This window comes from Musa acuminata, chromosome BXJ3-8, assembly GCF_036884655.1.
Source record: "Musa acuminata AAA Group cultivar baxijiao chromosome BXJ3-8, Cavendish_Baxijiao_AAA, whole genome shotgun sequence".
In the NCBI taxonomy this organism is placed as follows: Eukaryota; Viridiplantae; Streptophyta; class Magnoliopsida; order Zingiberales; family Musaceae; genus Musa; species Musa acuminata.
In genome coordinates, this window is record NC_088356.1 from 49,837,854 (window position 1) to 49,858,234 (window position 20,381).

At 38.4% G+C, this 20,381-nt stretch overlaps 4 protein-coding genes across 5 annotated transcripts; 1 reads left to right on the forward strand and 3 right to left on the reverse strand.

The window, feature by feature from the left end:
- Window positions 1-281: 281 nt before the first annotated feature.
- On the reverse strand, window positions 282-2,834 carry LOC103995828 (NAD(P)H-quinone oxidoreductase subunit U, chloroplastic). Its single transcript, XM_009416534.3, has 5 exons — window positions 2,564-2,834; window positions 2,381-2,442; window positions 2,011-2,100; window positions 1,750-1,890; window positions 282-465 (listed from the first exon to the last, which is right to left on the reverse strand). Exons 1-5 carry the CDS (start codon window positions 2,787-2,789, stop codon window positions 370-372), a joined length of 615 nt encoding a protein of 204 aa, XP_009414809.2. The 5' UTR covers window positions 2,790-2,834; the 3' UTR covers window positions 282-369.
- An 839-nt stretch (window positions 2,835-3,673) lies between these two features.
- LOC103996450 (uncharacterized) lies at window positions 3,674-5,290 on the forward strand. The gene is made up of 6 exons (XM_009417372.2): window positions 3,674-4,031; window positions 4,177-4,294; window positions 4,415-4,578; window positions 4,710-4,786; window positions 4,903-5,052; window positions 5,150-5,290. The coding sequence occupies exons 1-6, from the start codon at window positions 3,674-3,676 to the stop codon at window positions 5,288-5,290; spliced, it is 1,008 nt and encodes a 335-aa protein (XP_009415647.2).
- Window positions 5,291-5,699: 409 nt separating this feature from the next.
- LOC135644506 (PHD finger protein ALFIN-LIKE 3-like) lies at window positions 5,700-9,864 on the reverse strand. The gene is made up of 5 exons (XM_065162136.1): window positions 9,588-9,864; window positions 9,377-9,409; window positions 8,137-8,365; window positions 6,528-6,651; window positions 5,700-6,235 (listed from the first exon to the last, which is right to left on the reverse strand). The coding sequence occupies exons 1-5, from the start codon at window positions 9,688-9,690 to the stop codon at window positions 5,969-5,971; spliced, it is 756 nt and encodes a 251-aa protein (XP_065018208.1). The 5' UTR covers window positions 9,691-9,864; the 3' UTR covers window positions 5,700-5,968.
- A 777-nt stretch (window positions 9,865-10,641) lies between these two features.
- LOC135644020 (alpha/beta hydrolase domain-containing protein WAV2-like) lies at window positions 10,642-18,678 on the reverse strand. 2 transcript variants are annotated; one of them, XM_065161382.1, is made up of 8 exons: window positions 18,287-18,678; window positions 16,399-16,434; window positions 16,226-16,304; window positions 16,059-16,113; window positions 15,843-15,959; window positions 14,960-15,124; window positions 11,497-11,746; window positions 10,642-10,932 (listed from the first exon to the last, which is right to left on the reverse strand). In XM_065161382.1, exons 1-8 carry the CDS (start codon window positions 18,522-18,524, stop codon window positions 10,871-10,873), a joined length of 1,002 nt encoding a protein of 333 aa, XP_065017454.1. In that variant the 5' UTR covers window positions 18,525-18,678; the 3' UTR covers window positions 10,642-10,870. The 2 variants fall into 2 exon arrangements, with proteins under 2 accessions (XP_065017454.1, XP_065017455.1); XM_065161383.1 differs by having other exon boundaries at window positions 10,642-11,050.
- Between the last annotated feature and the right edge of the window lie 1,703 nt (window positions 18,679-20,381).

Genomic DNA, 20,381 nt, shown 5'->3' on the forward strand with positions numbered 1-20,381 from the left:
TAATGGTGATAAATCCACTTCATCCAATAAGATACTGGTAGTAAATCCAATAAAACAGAAGCTTTTAGTTCTAAGTTCATGTTCGATAGTATTATAAGTTCAGATTGCCTTAAGAATTGTATGAATGCATGCAAATACCTAATTGTTCAAATATCAAGAACAAAGACAAAACCATCAAGAACATAATCCAATCAACTCTGGACTTGCTGCTCCATACAAAGGAGAAAGCTGCTTAAAATACAAATTCCATGCCTAAAGGACAGCGAGGTGAACAACAATACTGAGAGAGAAATTTCACACTATTAACAGATGCTTAAACTTGAAATAATTTTAAATTTTATGTTTAAATACAATACCAGAAGATTTCTCTCATCTGTTGAGGGTTACAGATAAAGCAAAAGACAGTATCAACCATGCAAGAAAAAAATATCCAACAAGCCGTGTAGGTCCTACGTCTTCAGGTTCCTGAACCACAAGATCACATATAAACTTATGAAACTTCCAAAAAAAGGATGGTCTACTTGCATAAAGGTCGAATTTATTAGAAAGAACTTAAAAGTAGGACTCAATAGCAAAGAATTGCAGCTTAATTTCCGGAGGTGAAATTGCTATAGAAGTTGCAGGCCTACTGCATATTTTAACTAATGTAGTGTGAAGATGAAATTAGAATAGCTACCCCTTAAGGCAGGAGTTGCCTTTGTGACAAGAAAGCTTAACAAATCTATTCAAATTCCTAACATATTTACTCAAAGAAATACTGCATCAGCACCTGTTTTGAATTTTTTTATTCTTTTACAAGAACAATCTGGCTTTATAACGGTGTTTCTGATGGCTAAAATGTGCATGACAGACTTTTAGGAGGCAGGCAAGAATTCCATGAAAAAACAGAAAAAAGGTGATATATAGATGTTCAGATTGCAAAGAATCTAGTGGATTCAGAAAAAAATGACATATGATCCTAGCTGTTAGTATTGTCGCTGCAGCATAGCAAGTTCCAATGGTGCTTTAAATTCATGGAATGTACAATGGCTTACAGAAACTCTCACAGACAAGTCCCACAACCAGCAGATGGTCCCAATATTTTGTTATTCGACTTTAGTTTTCAGTTTTAATATGTGATGAACTCAGATACGAGATAACAACTAAAAAACAACAGAAACAAGTTCTGCATATCAAAAAATTTCATAACTCTTTCATATCTACACCACCAAAGTTCTAGGCTTCTAGCCTAAACAGAAGGTTCAATAGGACATTAAACTGTAAAAACCTTCCCCGACTTCTCATAGTCCCAATCATATGATATTGTTAAAATCCATCTTATCCACAATTTAGCTCTATAAATCATGATATCACATGCCATCATCCACATTTTATTGTTAAGGCTAAGTATCAACTCCTAAAACAGACCTTGCCTATTTTGATTTTAAGATACTACATGAATTAATATTCTGACAACAGATAAAATGAAAAAGTTTTTGAGGATCTGACTTTAATAGTAGCGCGACAAAAAGCAAATAGAGATCTAAGAAAGCTTCATCTAGAAAACAATAGAAAGATATTTGGCCATTCTTATGGCTCTTGTTAGCTAAGATATATTACAGCTACTTGTTGTCATTGTTAGGAACATAAATCTTGTAGACCAGCCTCCTAATAGTATGACAGAAAAATCCTCACTGGTTGTATAACATACAGAAACTTTTATCTATCATCAACCTGATTAAGGTGTGACCAAAACTGAATGATGCATACCTGTGGTGGAGGAGGTTCTGTTGGAGTTTGTGTTATGTCGACCTCGAAAGGCCAGACATATCTATCTGGTTTCTCACTCCTGGCCAAACTCCAATCATACAATCTCCTTTCTTCTTCAGATGAAAGGATGACATATGATTCCTGTACAGCAGTCAAATTCTAAAGAAACCTTGAGAAAAAGCTACTGTCATTTATTTTAACCAGACATTTAACAATTGAAGTCTAGTAGCTTCAGATCAGTGTATGGTAAAAGCCGCAAACCTTCAGAAGTTCTAACTCTTTGCTGGTTCCCTCTTCATCCAAGCCTTTGCTCATCAGTTCCTCACACTTCTTTTCATAGGCAACCTTAACCTGGTATAGAAGATTCTGTATGTTAGATGGTACTGAAGTATATCAGACAGGAGAAAGCAGAAGGGAAAAGACATTCTAAAGTCATTCTGAAATCCAAATTGAATGTTTCCATCACAACTGCCCATGAAATATTATAGCGAAAATGAACCCAATTGAATCCAGAAAAACTTTGTTCACCTCAAACTTCTAGTGCAACAATGGAATCATGGTCATAACATTCTGACCAGTGGAATTAGATTAATGATTACAAAGCGAAAAAAGAAGGAAAACGTGCCCTGACCTGGTCATAGGGTGTCTCTCTAGGGATTCCAAGCCTCCCGTAATGATCAGCATCAGTAATTGCTGTCAATTTATTCGCAATAAAGCGGGAAAAAAACAGAATTAGGTCCATTTCAATACCATTCCAAATAACAAATTGAACGAAACAGGAGAATACACAAAATTGCATTTTGAGGACACCAACCGATGCCTCGAAGCGCCTTCTGTACGTTGGCGGCCGAGATGAGCGACGCGGACAGCTTTTGGCTTTCGACGGGGGTGTCGGTCGGAGGCGGTGAGGAGGTACTCTCCTCCACGGCGGAGCTCCGGACGCGGAAGGCGAGATGCCTCGCCGGCGACACTCGGGAGGAGGAGAAGGACCGGCGGGTGCAGAGCGGCGCGGGAGGCGACCGGAACCCGACGGTCGCCATGAGAGCGGACAACAGAGGTGGGGGCGTATAATATTTTGAATTCTCCGATAAATTTATGGTCTTTTTTTTTCTGATTAAAGAAATCATTTTTATTTTGTGAGGTTTTGATGTGTGATATGAGACGGATAAGCCTTCGAGTCGGCTCACCCTCCGGTATGCGGTAGAAATAGCCATAACCAGCTTTTTCCAGAATGCATATTTTATTCGGATTAGAAAATATAAAACAATTCTGAAATCGTAAATGTATAGATATCACTCATATAATATTTTGCTTATCCATATAATATAGTATTAATAATTATTTATATAATAATTATTTATATACAAATCCGTGTTCTAATCTATCATCACGCAAATTAGGGTGCCCTGTTCTAGCGTTCTGTCGCACCAGAGCCGTTGGATTTGGAGGCTACTGATCCATCCACCGTCAAATAGTCCAGAGAGCGAGAAAGCGATCGACGGCGCGATGAGGACAAAGGAGCCGGTGGCGGCGTTGCTGGTGAAAGAGACGGCAGAGCCCGGCGAGCGAAATTGCGTCGACGCTGAGATCCAGCGACAGCCGCCTCCCTCTCCTTGGGTGGCGCGCAGCCTGGGAAGTCTCCGCCATGGCCTCTCTTCATGAGCATAAATGGCGTCCGGTTCAAACGTCGCGACTCAACGGTCAGAAACTGCCACGTAACCGTTTCATCTTCCCGCCAGACAACGAACAATACGTTTATATTTCTTCCTCTCTCTCTCTCTCGCTCTCTTCTTCTTCTTCTCAATCCTCTCCATAACTTAAACCGTGGCTTCTCATCTGCGTCACTCTCCCGCAACCCGCTCGCCCTGTTCCCAAGACAGGGTGGGCACTCTTGGCGCGCCGCCACTGTCTGTTGCAACGCATCATGGGTCGCTTCAGCCCTCACCACGAGGACGACGTCGACGTCCTCGAGTACCTCGAGTTCTCCGAATCCGATTACGCTGGGCCGCCGGCCCTCCCCCCGCCGCCGTCGCCGAACGACGAGTTCGACATGGCTTTGCTGGACGCCGTGGACAGCACTTTGCTGTGGGAAATCAACAACGACGATGCGACGACCAGAGTGGAACAACTGGTGGCCGACAGCGACTACGGCGGCGGCGGCGGGTCGGGACCGCCAGCGGGGAAGATGGGTGAGCTGATGGCGGTGTCTTCTGCGTGGGCTCCTGCGACAGGCTTGGATTGCAGTTGCTGCCATGTGTTGCGAGAAGTGATTCACAGCGATGGTACATTAGAGCATCAATCGATCGCTAATGCTCTTCGTCAATTTCTTGCTGACTGTCAAGAAATGGCAGAATACTGTTGTTGTTACTGATTCGCCATGACTACTATGTTTTCTCAGAAAGGGCATGCGATTGTGTTGTTGTGCAGGTCAAAAGAACATGAAGCTTGCGCTGCATGGAGGGCTTGGCGTCTTCTACCATGCGATCCTCGACGTGTATTACAACGTCGATGGGTTCGTGCCAGCGATGGAGCAGTCCTACATCGAGTAAGAATCTTCGTTCCTATGTTATCAGTTATTCCTCTCGTCAAAGCTTTCTTACTATATCTGCACAAATATACTGCGACGGAAGATACCGATTGATTTCAACTGTTGGATGGAGGACAGTTTAAGTGGTCAAAACCTGGAATGGGTGAAGCAGTTCTTCCTCGACTACGGCCTGCTACGAGTGCGTGAGCGATACGTGATGATGCAGGACTCGCTGTCCGCCTTTTACGATGCCCTTTGCGTACCCATGAGCTACGAGGAGGAGAAAGTTGTGCCAGAACCAGGTGAGGTTTGACATTTCAGCAAATACCCTGTCGTGTTATGTGAGAAGGCATCACTGAGATTTTTCGCATCACATTTCGTTTTATTTTCTTGGCTATCACAAGTCTGTCTTCATTCCCTCACTTGATGGTAGGGTTATGTCAATCCAGGCCAAGTGAACTGCACTGCACCGGTGAAGTAGGAAAGTCGAAAGCAGGAATTGCCACACAGGTACATGCAGACGAACATATATTTGTCTTTATCAAGAGTAGTCATCACTAACGTCAAGCATTACATCTGCCTCTTTCCGGGGATCTTTAAACTTCAGTGTGTTTATGATGGATCAGAGGGAGAGGACCAGGAGGCTGCACCTCAAGGATGTGGCTAATTACGTGCATCTTCCCATAACGGAGGCTGCTAAGGAGCTGCAAATATGCCCCACGGCCCTCAAGAAAGTGTGCCGCAAGCATGGGATGCTTCGGTGGCCGTATCGCAAGGTCTCGTTCTGCTTTCCTTGCACTTGTATCTCTGCGATGGATCAGAGACTTGTGTTGAACTCATGACAAGGGTCTTTTGTTTGATGAAATAGAACAGATTAAGAGCATAGACAGGACCATCTCAAATTTGCAGAGGGAGCTGCGGTCTGGAACTGCAGAAGGAGCTACAGAAGTTGAAGCTAGGATCGAGAGACTTGTGGCTCAAAGAGCCAGAATATGTGCAGGCCTTCCACCATAAATAGGAACAACTTCATCCTTGAATTTGTGTAGAGATTAGTGTATTGTGCATAACTACAGACGAATTTTACAGCTAGAAATGTTTCTAGAGATGTTAGGACAATGTTTTGGAATGCATGGATCTATCAGTGGATTATATATGGGTCTCAACACGCTTTTACTTGCTATGATGCTTGCACCATGAACAGAATCAAGCAGCTGTAATGGTATGTAGTCAGTATTCAAAGCAATTATGAAAATGTATTCATCTTGTACTAAGAAAAGAATGTACAAGCACACAGGCTAACCATTGCTTAATCCATGTCAGTAGTTTAAATCCGCATTACAAGTTATATGGATGACAGTGAGTTACCCGAAGAACATGATAGAACTGTAAGTAATACCATTCACATCATGGGAGACCAAAGTACTCACCGTAACTTTTCAAGATATACAAAGGCCAGCATTAATTAAAAGAGTACCGATGTCGGACAGTTTCTACCCTAGTTTCGGTTTGGAACATCAAGGTCGTGGTAATTCTACAGTCAGCCAAATTTGCATGATGAACCAATGTCGATGCGCTAAACAAAAGGATACTTGCATTCGTCACATACAGATGCAAGGAACATACTTGTAAGTTGGAGGAATATAGACATGGTGTGCATAACAGGGACCACCAAAATGATAGGCGGTAAAGCTTTCAGGATGGGCGTGGTCGCTTGTTGCTGCATGATGGGCACTTGTACTGCTTGATGTGCTCAGCTCTAGCTGGGGTAATTTTCACACACTTGCCATGAAACCATGTCTCGCAGATATCACAGCAAATCCAAAATTCATCTGATGCATAATTGTCCCCGCATGCCCCGCACAGCGTGTCTCCATGCTCCTCTTCGTCGTCCTCGTCCAGTTCATCGTCCTCTTCTTTTGGTTGTCCCTTTAAATACTTTGGGTGGGAGTCTGACACCCGCTGCACCAACATTATACAAAATAAGAAGCCTAATACAATCAACAAAACCAGAACTGAACTACACTTGTTGGAGTTGTCGGGTTTTAGGCAGACTTTCATAGGTGCCCTTCCGCTCACCTATAATTTCGTAGATATCCTCTACGTTAACAAACTTTAGAAAGGCATATGTGAAATTTTATATATTTTGAAAGGTTTGTCAAAGTTTCCCCTTGAGCGTACTTGAAGAGAAGATGAGTAATACAGGCAAGGAGATCAAATCAATTATAAAAAACAGATTAAAGAGTGCACTAACCACTTTAGTGTTTGACTTGGATTTGTTGTTGCTATGGTTGGTTTCACTTGTCCTGACCTTGTTCTTGCCATTAACAACTTCAAAAATGGTCGGCAGATCATTAATCATACCAAAGAGGCGCTTCCTGTGTTATAAATTAAAATATATTTACTTGAAATGCCACTAAATAGAACATTAGCATCCAAGATATAGTAATTTGAGGAATATCAGAACAAAAACAGTGAATATATGAAAATTCATAAAAAACATGAGGTACAGGCTGAAGCATTTATAAGTTGTACTTGGTAAATCCCACTGGAAATTATTTTCAGTTTCTAAAATGATTCATGTTTGTGGTACACATTAGATAATTTTGCCCAGATTCAAAGAAGATATATGCATATTATGGAATTCCTCGTTTTTTTTCTTATATGTGATTCATGCTATTATATTCATTATTCTAAAAACTGTGTTATGGGCTGATTACTACTGGGTGTTTCAGATCGAACTAGCAAACAATTGGAAGGGGAAGGGTGTAGCTGAGTATCAGATTATGCCTTTGATCCAGGCAACAAAACTTTCAATTAATAATTGATCTAGTATTTCATATCTAGCATTTAAATGTAATGCTTTGCCTGAAGACAAAGTGGACACAGGAAATTATCATTTGTTACTGCTAATGCTGAAATACTGTGGCATTCATATGGTGCATACATGGTTCCATGTTGGACCAGTAAGCCTATTTTCTACCTTCTTTGATATGCATATATTCGCCATGTAGAAAGCACACATTGCCAACACATGATTGCACTTTATTGTGCATCTTCTACATGTGATGCTCAGTTTAAAACAACCATCCACTGGGGTTCAACACCTTGGCTGCATTTTCATTCCAAACAAGTAATGTCTCATATATCATGATGCTAAAGATTCGTCAGACATATGTCAAATATAAAATTCTCGCTTAGCAATCATGTATCTTAAAGGCTCTTCATCCTAATGAAGCCCTCAGTTGAATAATTTAAGTTTTCACTATCACCTACAAACAAACTCTCCAACAATGACTCCATTTGCCTCCTGGTATGCCCTAATCAAAAAGCAATTTAGGATAATAATCAGTGCACTGAATATGTATTTTTACTGGAATCTTGCATGTTTGCAGTTTTCTATCAGAATAAGAGCGCACAATAAACTGTGCAGACTATTTTACAATATAAAACACCTTGATATCAGTCTCACTCCATCCGACATTTCCAGACATCTACAAAAATTCATTGGATTTTCATTGCAGATTCCACTAATACAAACTACACAAGACAAGCATGAAACTTCTCTTGGCATTTTCGATGCTAACCTTGCATGTCAAAATATATACTTGGGAGTGAAAGTTATGAATGAAACTAAGCACTTAAACTGTTGATGCAGCAGGTATATTATTACTAAACTGTCGGTTAACATTATACAATGGTAGACATATAAAGAAGCATTGAACAGAGTATACATATGAGCAACAAAACTAGAAATCCATCAGACATCCTGGTATCAAGGTACACATATAAAGAAGCAATTAAATTTGAAACTATAAAAAAAATTCATTATATCTCTCCAAACAGTCTGATTAATTAATCACCTTTCAACTCTGTCAAATCCAAATCTAGCACCAAAATAAAATGCAACAGAAAGTATCCAAGCATCACTGTGTACTGCAACCAAGGATAGCCAGTCCTTTTCTTGCATTCCATCTCTTGCAAAGTTAATGCCTAAAGCAGGTTCAGGAAGTTCTGGGGGCACCTCTTCTGCTGGCAGGTTAACTTCCCAGCGCTCATTCGGAAATCCATAAAGGCATAAATTTTCTTTTTCTGCAAAGAGGGTCATATAGTTAAGAAGCACAACCATAAAAATTTATTTTTTTTCTGGCTAAGGTCTAAAGTCATCTGCATATGCAAATAAAGATATGATGAGAAATGGACTACTCATCAGATATTGAGGTGAAAGCTGGAGTAAGTAGAGTCACTATGTAAACAAGAAAGAATACAATGGAGAAGTTTATGTTCCCCTTCTAGTTTTTTTCTTTTCATATGGTAAGCATTTTGGATCGGTTTCAAAATGAACTGACCCATACATAAACCAAGCCATTCTAGAGTTTCTCGGGCTTGGTATTTAAACTGACTAGTAAAAACTTCTAACAACAATTCAAAACTATTTGTCTTACCTTGAGTCCTTTCTCTGTTTCTTTCATCAGTCAGGCAATAAATTGTGAATTCAAACACAATTCAACAATCTATATCTGTGCAACACTGGCAAAAGAAAATTAGAAGGGAAGAAGAACTCACAAGGAAAAGAGAGGCCTACAGCCCTGACTTTGTCCTCAGATGTGAGAAGTAGGTGAACCAAGTTTTCCCTTACAAAAAAGTTAGGGCTACTATGTTGCATGCTGGAATTTGAAATCAATCAAACAACGAATAAACTAGTAAGTTGGTTTGCGAAAACGACATGATGACACAAGTCAGGAACTCAATAACAGTTTGAAAAAATGAGGTTGTATGGACTTCCTCTCTAAATCGAGGAATAAAGGACATGTTCATCTCAGCTCTGATCGCTCACGTAGCGGATTTCAACAACTGTCACTGAAGAGTTGATTTGTGTCACGATACCAAATTCATCCTCCCCTATCTATTTATAATATTAAAATTGAAGCATGGAGGGTTTCTTTCTTTCCTAGAGCGAGTACCGCAGAATCAACACAAGAAACAAATACCTACAGATATTAAATGTTTGGAATAAAAAATAGCCCTAAAAATCTTCCACTACCAGAACTACCAAGCAACGAACAGAGAGAGAGAGAGAGAGAGGGTAGCGGAGCTTCTCACCGGGGTCGCACTGCTGGTAGAAATCCTCCACATCTACAAAAAAGAAACCCCGAGAACCCTTAAGTTGGTCGACAGGAAGAGAAAAAAACAAGATCTTTTTGATGGACAAGAAAGAAGAAAGAGGCAACATTTTGATGCACGAAAATACGTATCGAGAGAGAGAGAGAGAGAGAGAGAGAGAGAGAGAGAGAGAGAGGAACTTTGTGCTGACCGGTGGTGAGGGCCTTGATCATGGCGGCCCTCCGACCCTTGAAGTCGCGGAACACCTCCTCCACCGTCCGGGGGTTGTAGTGGCCCGCCGATCCTCCGTCCATTCCTCCGACCCTCTTCCCACAGCGCAGCGAGCTCGAATGAAGTATTCGGGAATAGAACTATAGAATTGCTTCGCGGCGCTTCGTCTCACGGATCGAGCAGGAAAACACCCAAAATCCAAAGAAATAAAAGGCGTTTTCTGTGATTCTATAGACCCTCCGAGCGAGAGAGAGAGAGAGAGAGAGAGAGGCAGATCCGTAGATCCAAACCGAGGGTTTAGATATCAATCACGGTCCAACGCTGGTCTGGCGATGTCTGACACGTATTATTATTATTATTATTATTATTATTATTATTATTATTATTATTTAGTGGACTATCTCATTATTATGGGTCTTTGATTTTAATTTTTCATTGCTTCTTCTTAAAAGAAATTTATCTGCTTTGATTAGCCGATGAGGATCAACTTTTAGCCTCTAATCATCACTGGAAGCAATGAATTAATTATACAGCAATAGGATAGTTAACTTAATATGTTAATTATAACTTATGGTAACATATATAAATTAGTTGATATAATTTTTTAATTTTTTATGATTATATTTATCATCCATTGTTTATATTAAATTTAAAAATAAATGAGAATTTTAAGACGAACATATAATAATATTATATTAAAGAGGGAGAAAAAAAAGAAAAAAAAAACAGATCTAACAAATTATAAACAGCTATTTAATAACTAACTCTTGCTCTGTGAATCAAATCCTAACTCTTTAAGCAACAAGTATGGCAATTAAATGACAATGAAACCTTGCCTAATCAAGGCTATAACCAACAGTCGACATTTTGACCTCTTCTTCCACTTTCCCAGTTCGTAAGGTAATCCCTCAAGAATTATGAACAAAACAAATCTTGTTTACTTCATTAGAAAGTCCTAGAGATGGTGATTTATGTATACGCAACAAGCACGGGAAAAAAGTGACCGGAGAATAAAGAAATCATACGACAAGACATAGAAGCAACAGCAAACAATCTTCTTCTTCCGATTAGATAATCTGTATGTTTTGAGTCCAAAAATACATTAATAAGAAAGACAAGAACAATTGAGCAAATCTTTGGACTATCTAGTGATTTGAGTTCAAAAATACAGAGTTTGATGTTCGCCTCAGCGGAAATCAACATTTCAACCTTATTTCATATAAACAAAGTGTCAGTATTTATGCAGGAGAGGATCATTTGGAGTCACAACTTCGGCATCTTCTGGGCAGCAGTGCACAAAAAACTAGCTAAATCCCCTTGATGAACTGCATAAAGAGACAGATTGAGGGTCCCATTAAAAGATAATTGCTGGAGCATCTGAGACATTATTTGCATGCTCTTTTTGCTACAGAATGTAATCAATCGATCATCCTGCTGCCTCATCTACAAGAACATGGAATGATATGTCACGAATGATAAAAAGAGTATAGAACAACTTTTAAGACAAAATCTAGTGCTACCAAAACAAAAATATACAGAACCATCACTATTGCCATTAAGTTATTGTGTGTATGGAATAATCCACACTAAACACTTTACCTACCATTCGCCTTTACTGCTTATTACATAGGCACTAAAGATAGCAACAGAGCTTCCAGTATAGTTGTCAGATCATTAATTTAATATATATTCACAGCAAAAGTAAACCCATGCCTCACTATGAATCAACCATCACACACACACATGATATCCACTGAAGTGAAGTACTATCCACATGATACTTAAAAACTTCAAAGTTGTCAGCTGACTCAACTCCAGATGAATGCAGAGAATTAGGAGCAAAGTGGCATTCCATAGCTATGGAAATAAAATCTAATCAGATGGATTACCCTTATCATCAACTTCACAGTTCACGTTGCACTCCTTAATCTCCGGAATATACTGATCCAGGAACAACTGGATTGTTCTCCAGTATCGTTCACCACCGTTGAACCATGTATCCATGTGTGTGCCGTTTGGAAAATCCACAAATCTGCAGTCCCTGTTATTTTCTATAGCTTTAGCATACAGCATCTGCATGTGTGAAGGGGGAACCAACTCATCTTGCAAGCCGGACAGGAATATAATAGGTTGTTCAATCTGCATGAGAAAACACAAGTGCAAAGAACTTCAGCAAAAGCTACCCAATAAAGCAAGCACCTAGATAGACAATGGAAAAGCACATTTTAAATATATCCGAATTATAATTAGATGGACAAACTTTTCCTGGAGAGTAAAGGGCTCTGGAATCATCACATATGATCATCAGATTGCCAGTTCAGATGAATGGTTCAGGTAGTGGAAGTTTCTGCTTTGATCTGAGAGATGTAAGTCCTGAATTCTGATCATAGTTACCAGGTTTGTAATTTCGGCTTCTAAATTGAGTTTCATAATTTTTCTCCTTATTTTCTACCGATGGATAAGCCATGCACCCCAGAAGGAGGTGGTGGCAGTGACGCAATGAGATAAGGAGAAGGTGATGGTGACACAAGGAAGAGAAGGCAACCACAGCGACTTGGTGAGTACAGAAGAGAGATCACACAAGAGACGACTGAGAGAGATAGAGGGGGAACATGCAAGAGAAAGAAAGGAGAAAAAAGAAGAGAGAGACAGCTGTGCCCCAGGGACATGCATTAGATGATAAGTTCACCCCTAATACACCAACATTTATACCAATCAAATTTTAATGGGACCACTCGGTATGAAAAGTACACTAGTTGGCAGACCCTATTTCGTACTGGACCAGGAGAAACTGCCCAGTCCATGTACTGGCCATGACTCGGACCAGAAAAAACGACCCCACACCAACTTACACAGTTTTTTGAACCATGCTTCTAAGATTTAGTAATTATTGTAAAGACTAAATCTTGAACTCTCAATCAATTCATTACTGATTTTCCAGCTTTCTTGAAGATTAAGAGAGATTATTAGCATCCATGAGATCATACTAAGATTTAATTGACAACATTAGGTTACCAAATTTTTGTTAGAATCACGGTATGTTTAAATAGTAATTTATATTTACATCTTATAGAGATTATGTTTTTCAATTAATGATTACATTGAGACAATTAGTGATCCAAGTTATACAAGGTCTAGGACTTAATCATGGAATGAAGTATGTGTGGATTTTAAAAAGTCATTTTCCAAGAAATCTAAATGATACATACAAAACATTGCTAATCAACATTCAACCACGAAAGACAAAGAAAACATTGCATTTCGCTCGAATGAAACAGGGTTTTTCTATCACTGATCCTTTCCCTAAATCAATCAATTGCCTTCAACAATCCACCTCCAAGCCAGCCCCAGATCCCCTAATTTTTGGGATAGAGTGATCACAGCACAAGGGTTCGTCTAGATCAGTTGAGAATGGCTTAAACTCATTGGTGTAGGTCAGGATACATCTGGCTAATCTTGAGCTAATTCCAGTTGATGCTGGGCAGTCCAGCCCAATCTTAATTTGACAATCTGATTCCACTGACCTGCTCTAATTCTAATCACCTAATTGAATATTGGTCCTGTGATGTAGGATAACTCATGGTCATCTATGGCGAGTCGTGTATTTTGTCAGTTGAATCTGTTTAAGTCTAGGGTTAGGTTTTATTGAGTGAGAAAATATCAATTCTGTTTTTTTAGTATTCCTCCAGTAGATTTTTATTTTCTTGTCGATGTAAAAAATTTGTCCAAAATCCAAATTCGTTGTCTGAGACATATCCAAGCTAAGGTAAGTGTATAACCAATTAATGCTCACTTTGCTATAAGTGCTGAGAGCCAAATTCTACGTGAAACAAAAAAAGTAACCTATTATTACAGAGAATCAGAAAATCTTTATAATCATCTACAGATGAGTAACTAACTCTAAAAGTGAAATAGGCCATATTGGCATGACCATCTGAAATGCAAACCATAAGACATTTCAGAGTTGTATCATCTTTTCCTTTGCCCAGTGCTGGGCCTATCATGCACTCCATAAAAAATTACTAACATGCAAAATCATGCTGAGATGAAACAAAGTATAATGAAAAGAGATGAACTCTTTGGCAAAGTTCACTTCGTAAGTTCATATCTCACAATATGTTATGTTTCTAAACCTTACATTATCATGACTACAAAAGTTCATATGTTCATATCTCACAATATATTGCATTTCTAAACCTTATGATATCATGACTGTAAAAGTTCATATGTTCATATCTCACAATATATTGCATTTCTAAACCTTATGATATCATGACTGTAAAAGTTCATATGTTCATATATCACAATATATTACCATATGATATCATGACTATCAAATTGTCACTAAAGAGGTATATTGAAAAATTATTCCAATTGAGTGATGGATTTACAATTATTCATCAGATGAAACACAATTAATTCACAACATATCTCCTAGATTATAGTCCTTAACACACAGCATTGTTTAATGGAAAGCTTGATTCTGTATAAGAATATAATGTGGTGCATATACCCAATCATCAATAAAAATTTGCTTGTATTGCAACTGAAGGGTTACAAGAGCCACCATTTGGTTTCCCTTCTAAAGTATTTTCTTTTGATTTTATATGTATGTATGTATGTATGTATGTATATGTATATATATATATGTATGTATATATATGTATGTATATATATGTATGTATATACATATATGTATGTACATATATATATATATATATACATATATATATATATAACTCTTTCATATTAACTTTTTTCCTGTTGCCAAAATCAGAACTTTGCTCACTTATTATTCTGGTTCAATGATAAATCTGAAATCAAATATAAGTAAAAGGTAAATATAGATGTATTTAAAGGTAACTGCAGACATATTTGACTTAAGTCTTCAAAAGAGCTTGGAAGGTTTTGTTCTGACCGGATGGTGACAACAATTTTAAGAAAAAACAAATATATTATGACCCAACAAGACAAATCACAAAAAGCAAACACCCTGCAATTATAAAAAAATTTCTTGCCATTTTATGCAGACTCCTGCCACAAATTCATTCTGATGCCAGATGGTTGCAGAATGAATCTTTTGTTAGACCAAGGTCATGATGTTAGCAAAAAGGTTATATATGGGTCAAATGATTTGACTAGTCTTGAACTTAAAATAACTCAAACATAAAGTTAATAAAATAACAACCAGGCAATTTACTTTTCATATAAAAAGGGAAGGTAATCAATTCAAGTCAATATAAGATATCAACTATTCTGCAATATCAATAAATTATAGACACTTTTAATGAAGGTGACAGTCATAACCCATAAGCTACCTCAGAAAATTTTTCCATGAATATGGAGACTCACCTTGTCAATGATATCTATTGTGCTCCATGGTGAGCGTACAATACAATTGAGAACCTTTGGACTTTTCGATCCACTGCCACCAATGAACCATTTGAGGAAAGGAAACATAATCGCGGCCATGTCCAAGATAGAAGTGAAAGTATTCTCCAATATGAGAGCAGAAACCTGGAATTAGAATGATACAATTAAGATTCAAGAACTTACTAAATATTATAATCCAACAGCAGATATTTTGCAAAGACAAACAAGTTCCATCAGAATAATTTACAGACCAATATGAAGATGAGGAAGAGCTAAAAAATGCATCTTAGTGTAGCATTAAGACTTAAGACCTGAATTTAGAGTAGAACCACTTCTGAGCTTTAGAGCAATCAAGACCCAAAAATGACAAGCCAGCAACCTAGTCAAATCCTACAGGAAGACTAATTAACAACAATAATTTTTTCCTCAAATGGAAGGAGAAATTGCAGATACTTTAATGTTCCAGTTAACAACAACACAATTATCAGTGATTACTAATGGTTGGTCTTGCATATCCACTGTTTTTTTAATAAAAATAAAATGAAAACCAGAATTGATGAGTGCCAAGTTGCCAAGCTCTAAATCACTTGATACATGAGAAGTTCCCAGTACATCCTAGGAGACTTATTGCCAAATAAGGAGCTTATATACACCTCAAACTTAAGCAAACAGAAAGCAAACAAGCCATGATAAAAGAATAAAAAAAGTAGTGATGTACCAAATCTAAAGGTAATTGTCAAACAATCATACACGAAGAATCATGATATTGATTTGCTACTGCAGTTCAACATCACACCTGCAATATCAAAAAGCAACAACAACTCGACCATACAGAAACAAACAGCTGGTTTTGAATAAATACCTTATCAGAATTATTTCTTGCAAGCATTGCACCAACTGCACCTCCTAAAGATCTCCCAAAGACGACTATTCTTGATGTGTCAATATCTTTTCTCTGTGTTAGATGATCTAATGCTGCCTAATTAAGAAATAAAACTTGGTAGTCATGATTAGAAATCCAATAACACTGCAAACACACAAACACAAATTAACAATCCTAAGCATCACATTAACAAACCTGAGCATCCATTATGATGCCGTGCTGTGATGGGTGACCATCACTTTCCCCGTACCTGCATTATCATGCATGCATTTTTCTCATGATTACATGTAAGAAGTGATTAATTGCCAAATATCAGATAGCAACTAACAAGAAACCAGACAATCTTGTGGCACAAAAAATACCCTCTATATGAAAGCATGAATACATTGCACTGCAGTCTCTGCATCATTATCCGGACAAATTCAAGCCGGTGAGCAATATCTAGCAACTTGGTTTAAGGCTTCTAATAAATACAAAATACAACATTAATTGAATTAGAAGACAGTTTATTAGAGACGAACACTTTTCAGGATACTGCCAGCATTTTCTTGGAAGAAAAGTACTGTTGGACCTGCAAAACAATGATACAATGCTTACAAACAGGGAGAAAGTGATTGAAATGCAAAAAATACACTATTTTCAAAAATGAAACAGATATTATCTATGTTCAGTAACTGTTATAAATTTATACATGATAAACGTTTTTAGGATGAGGATTGAATTATGTCCTACTAATGTGAACTTTTGAAGAAGGTTAGACTACAATCCTAGAGTATCTTTATATGGTAGCTTCAATAATAATTTTGTAGAACTTCCATATAATTTGCTTCACTTTGAGCCAACATTCATCCTGGTCATTAATTTCATCCAGCAAATCCCAAAATCGTACATGAGAATATCTTCCACCCACGGAAATTGCCCTTATGTCTAAAGTTAGTACTAAGGGAGATAATCCATGAAATTCAAGTTTCAATATTCCACAAGAAATAGCTAGCCAGCCTTCCTAGATGAGGCTTTTCTTGGTTGAAAGTCTCTAACAAGTGTTTCAACAATTCAAAGAAGAGAAAGGGCCTCCTAAGCTATCAGCTAGAGAACTAAACAACTGAGATAATTTTTACATTAGAGAAAAGAAAATACTATACAAGAATGAGCCCTTAAATCTAAAATGGTCTAAGTTAGATATAGGCATTATTGGTATCGGTATGTATCAATCAATATGCTATGTACTGGTACACTGATGTACGCTGGTCAAAATGGTCTCTCCCTCTATCTGTTTGGTCCATGACAACCAATATGTTGATGTATTGGTACGCTGGTATGTAACAATCTAGCTAGAAATCAGTACAGGTTCAGATAAAAACTTCAAACCTTGCACCAAGTTCCTAGACCATGATGTAGGATGTCAGACTGTATACAGCATTAATCTTTCTAAATCTGTATTTCTCTAATTGAGATCTATTTAGTTAATTTTTCATATTTCCTCTCTTCTAAATGCATATTAGGCCATTCTTTTACAATCATAAGTAAAATTCTACAATCAAATGCTCATGCACAAGGCTCAATATAAATCTCATCTGTTTTCATCCATTTTTTCTTTTGAATCTATACCTAAAGAATTGTTGTGGTTGCAATCACTATTTCGTTCATCTACTAAAACACAATTGTATGTGTGCCACTCCAGTTGAATCTTTCCTAATTTACCACATTAACTGTTTTAACACCAGAGAAACAACTCAACTGGCACCCCAAAAAAGGTTAAAAAAAACACTTAACTATTGCAATGATAATTTACATATTTGTAGCAAAAATGTGAAAATTATCCATTGCATCTCAAGATTGTCGAACTGACAGAACACAATTCAAACAAGTACCAAAAACTAATATGGAAATTGAATGTGAGAAGTTTCATGACCTCCTCAACAACAAAATTTGACACTGCAAGGAGAGAAAAAGAGCAACAATTTGTCACCAGACTCAGACATAAGATGACAAATGACAAAAAAGCATCAGCATTCAATAAAATATAGGCTAAGTCCCAAGAACAGCACTTTGAGTACCCTGATCCTAACTCGTAGAACTCGGAACTAACGCAAAAAATGACCAAGAACGTGAGGGAGGGAAAATTCTCTTCCTGATTAAGATAAAACACAAAACGAAAGTTGCTTCTCACAAGGAGCAAAAGAAACCAAGAAAGCACGTCCGAGTAGCCTTAAACGTTGCTCTAGATCTGTCCCCGAAACCTCACAAAACCCTAATCTTTTTCGTTTCCTCGAAGGAAAAAAAAAACACAAAATTCACAATCATCTACAATTATCCAAGAGGAATCGTGCAATTCCAAAGGGGATCCACCGAAGTCCCACAAAAGAACAGAAAAAGATCGTGAAGAAGAACCCCAGAAAGATCAAGTAGGTCGCAGAGTCCACCTGGTTTCGGGGGGGAGTGCTTGACGAACCAGGCGTGGAGGCGGACGCCGTCCGCGGCCCGGAGAAAGACGTCCTCATAGTCGAGGCGGAGGCGGGCTGGGGTGATGGGGTAGGCACGGGCGAGCCCGGGGAGCACGGGGACGTACACCAGCCGCTCCTGGAACGTCACCAGCGCCACCATCCCCACCACAACCAAGCCCCCCGCCCCGTACACCAGAGCCTTCAGGAACGATACCATCGCCGCCGCCGGAGATCTCCGTCGAACGGGTGGTCGGCAACCCAAGACTGCTCCCGCCTCCGGGTACGAAGGGCTCCGGCTTTGGCGAGAGCGCTAGGGAACAAGGATGTCGCACGTGCGGAGGCACCGGCTCTGGTGAGCTGCTCACGTCGCAAGTACACGCGGCCACTCTTTTGACCTCTCTCCTTACGCCACGTCAATCAAAGAAAATAAAACTGTTTCCTTCTTCATCTGAAGAACACCTGTCTTTTCCAACGCAGGGAACAGGGTTTACCTCTCTCGAATCCCGTGCAAATGGACATGAACTGTGTGGGGCCCAATAGTTAATTATATTTTTATTCTTTGTCTGAGTGGGTCCCTATGGGATGTGAACCAGTAAAGCCGGAGCCTGTTTGGCGGAAGACTTGGGCGGCCCAAGATGGACTGGCTTAATGAAACAGCTGAGCTACCGCAGTTTGATGATAAGGCTTGCTTGGCTTGGACGAATAAATCTGTCTCCTGCTTTGGACGAGACAGCTGAATCACACAAGGAGGTGACTCAGTATATATATATATATACTATCCGCTCTCGCATAGTTTGTTCTCCCCCTTCTTCTTCTTCTTCTTCTTCTTCTTCTTCAGAGGCTTAATAGTGTGGGCTCTTAATTCCCAGGGGGCTGATCCAAATATTTCTGAGGAAAGGATGTGTTGTTGCTGCATACTATTCAACAAAAATATCTGCTCTGAAGACGTCTTGCTATGCCTTCATGTTAATTTCTTTATCTCCTCCTAATCTTCCTAGAAAATTCTGGTCTTAAACTATTCTTTCCTTCTGTTCTTCACTAGTCAGATAGTATGTAAGTTGGGATTGCAAGCCTTAGAAAACGCAGCGTTGATCTTGATTTAAACTTAAAACTCATGAAGCAATACAACTTGGAATCACATGTTTGAGGAGATTAATCGTTGCAAGTAGAAGATCATCAATCATAATAACATATTTGTAAGTTGGATCATCTGAAGGAAGCTAATTGAACGTCTAATTGTGACAGCAATTAATTTTGATGAGAAAGTGGCAAAGAATGATAGTTGGTAGTGAGTTCTACTTTCACAAGGTAGGTGTGTGTACATGTTTTCTGTGAATAGAACTTGGATTTCAATTGTCTCCCACCGAGTGTTTTGAGATAAAAGACTTTGCAAGTGGAGCCACTTTTTTAAGGTGTAATTGTATCTGTGAATAGAACTGATTGCCATCACTCTCTCTCTCTCTCTCTCTCTCTCTCTCTCTCTCTCTCTAATTCTTTGGACTTTGAACTGTTAAGCTTCTTCTCAACTTGCTGTGACAGATGGACTGCCACATGCATGAAGAAGAGTGACCATCTCCCTTCTGCTAATTCAGATCTCAGTCATTTACCAGTTAATGAAGTGAACATTCCAACAACCAATCTCAGATTCAGCAACTTTGGATTCATCAACTTCATCAACCCTACAAAAAGCTTTCTTGCAGTTAAGAACACATGAAGTCAAGCTTGATATCATTTCTTACTATTGTTAAATTACATCGTTCTAGATTATGTTAATGGAAGGGACTCTCCTGATTGCTTATCCTAAATCTTCTATTTGCTTATAAAAGGACAAAACATCATAGGCACAAAATAACTCTTTATTGAAAGATTACATATCTTCTTTTATTTTCTTAGTCCTTAATCCATCGTTCAATCTTATGAACGATAAAAAGAATGAAAAAGATGAGTCTAGTTATCATCGCATATCGATATCGCTATAATTTTTAGATCCGACGATGATGTGCTTGCATAAAGACCTTCTAAATGATATTAAAAAATATATATCATATATTTAATCTATTATTATTTGATTTTA

Excerpts from the sequence above, each read along its gene's own strand:
- LOC103995828 (XM_009416534.3), bottom strand. The coding sequence starts at position 2,789 with ATGGCGACCGTCGGGTTCCGGTCGCCTCCCGCGCCGCTCTGCACCCGC. Across the intron at positions 2,443-2,563 it reads GAAGGCGCTTCGAGGCATCG|CAATTACTGATGCTGATCAT; the intron begins GTTGGTGTCCTC and ends ATAAATTGACAG. Across the intron at positions 2,101-2,380 it reads GAGAGACACCCTATGACCAG|GTTAAGGTTGCCTATGAAAA; the intron begins GTCAGGGCACGT and ends CTTCTATACCAG.
- LOC103996450 (XM_009417372.2), top strand. The coding sequence starts at position 3,674 with ATGGGTCGCTTCAGCCCTCACCACGAGGACGACGTCGACGTCCTCGAG. Across the intron at positions 4,295-4,414 it reads ATGGAGCAGTCCTACATCGA|TTTAAGTGGTCAAAACCTGG; the intron begins GTAAGAATCTTC and ends GATGGAGGACAG. Across the intron at positions 4,787-4,902 it reads AAGCAGGAATTGCCACACAG|AGGGAGAGGACCAGGAGGCT; the intron begins GTACATGCAGAC and ends ATGATGGATCAG.
- LOC135644506 (XM_065162136.1), bottom strand. The coding sequence starts at position 9,690 with ATGGACGGAGGATCGGCGGGCCACTACAACCCCCGGACGGTGGAGGAG. Across the intron at positions 9,410-9,587 it reads GATCAAGGCCCTCACCACCG|ATGTGGAGGATTTCTACCAG; the intron begins GTCAGCACAAAG and ends TCTTTTTTGTAG. Across the intron at positions 6,236-6,527 it reads CCAAGTCAAACACTAAAGTG|CGGGTGTCAGACTCCCACCC; the intron begins GTTAGTGCACTC and ends ATGTTGGTGCAG.
- LOC135644020 (XM_065161382.1), bottom strand. The coding sequence starts at position 18,524 with ATGGTATCGTTCCTGAAGGCTCTGGTGTACGGGGCGGGGGGCTTGGTT. Across the intron at positions 16,305-16,398 it reads CTTCCAAGAAAATGCTGGCA|ATATTGCTCACCGGCTTGAA; the intron begins GTATCCTGAAAA and ends CCAAGTTGCTAG. Across the intron at positions 11,747-14,959 it reads CAATAGATATCATTGACAAG|ATTGAACAACCTATTATATT; the intron begins GTGAGTCTCCAT and ends TTTCTCATGCAG.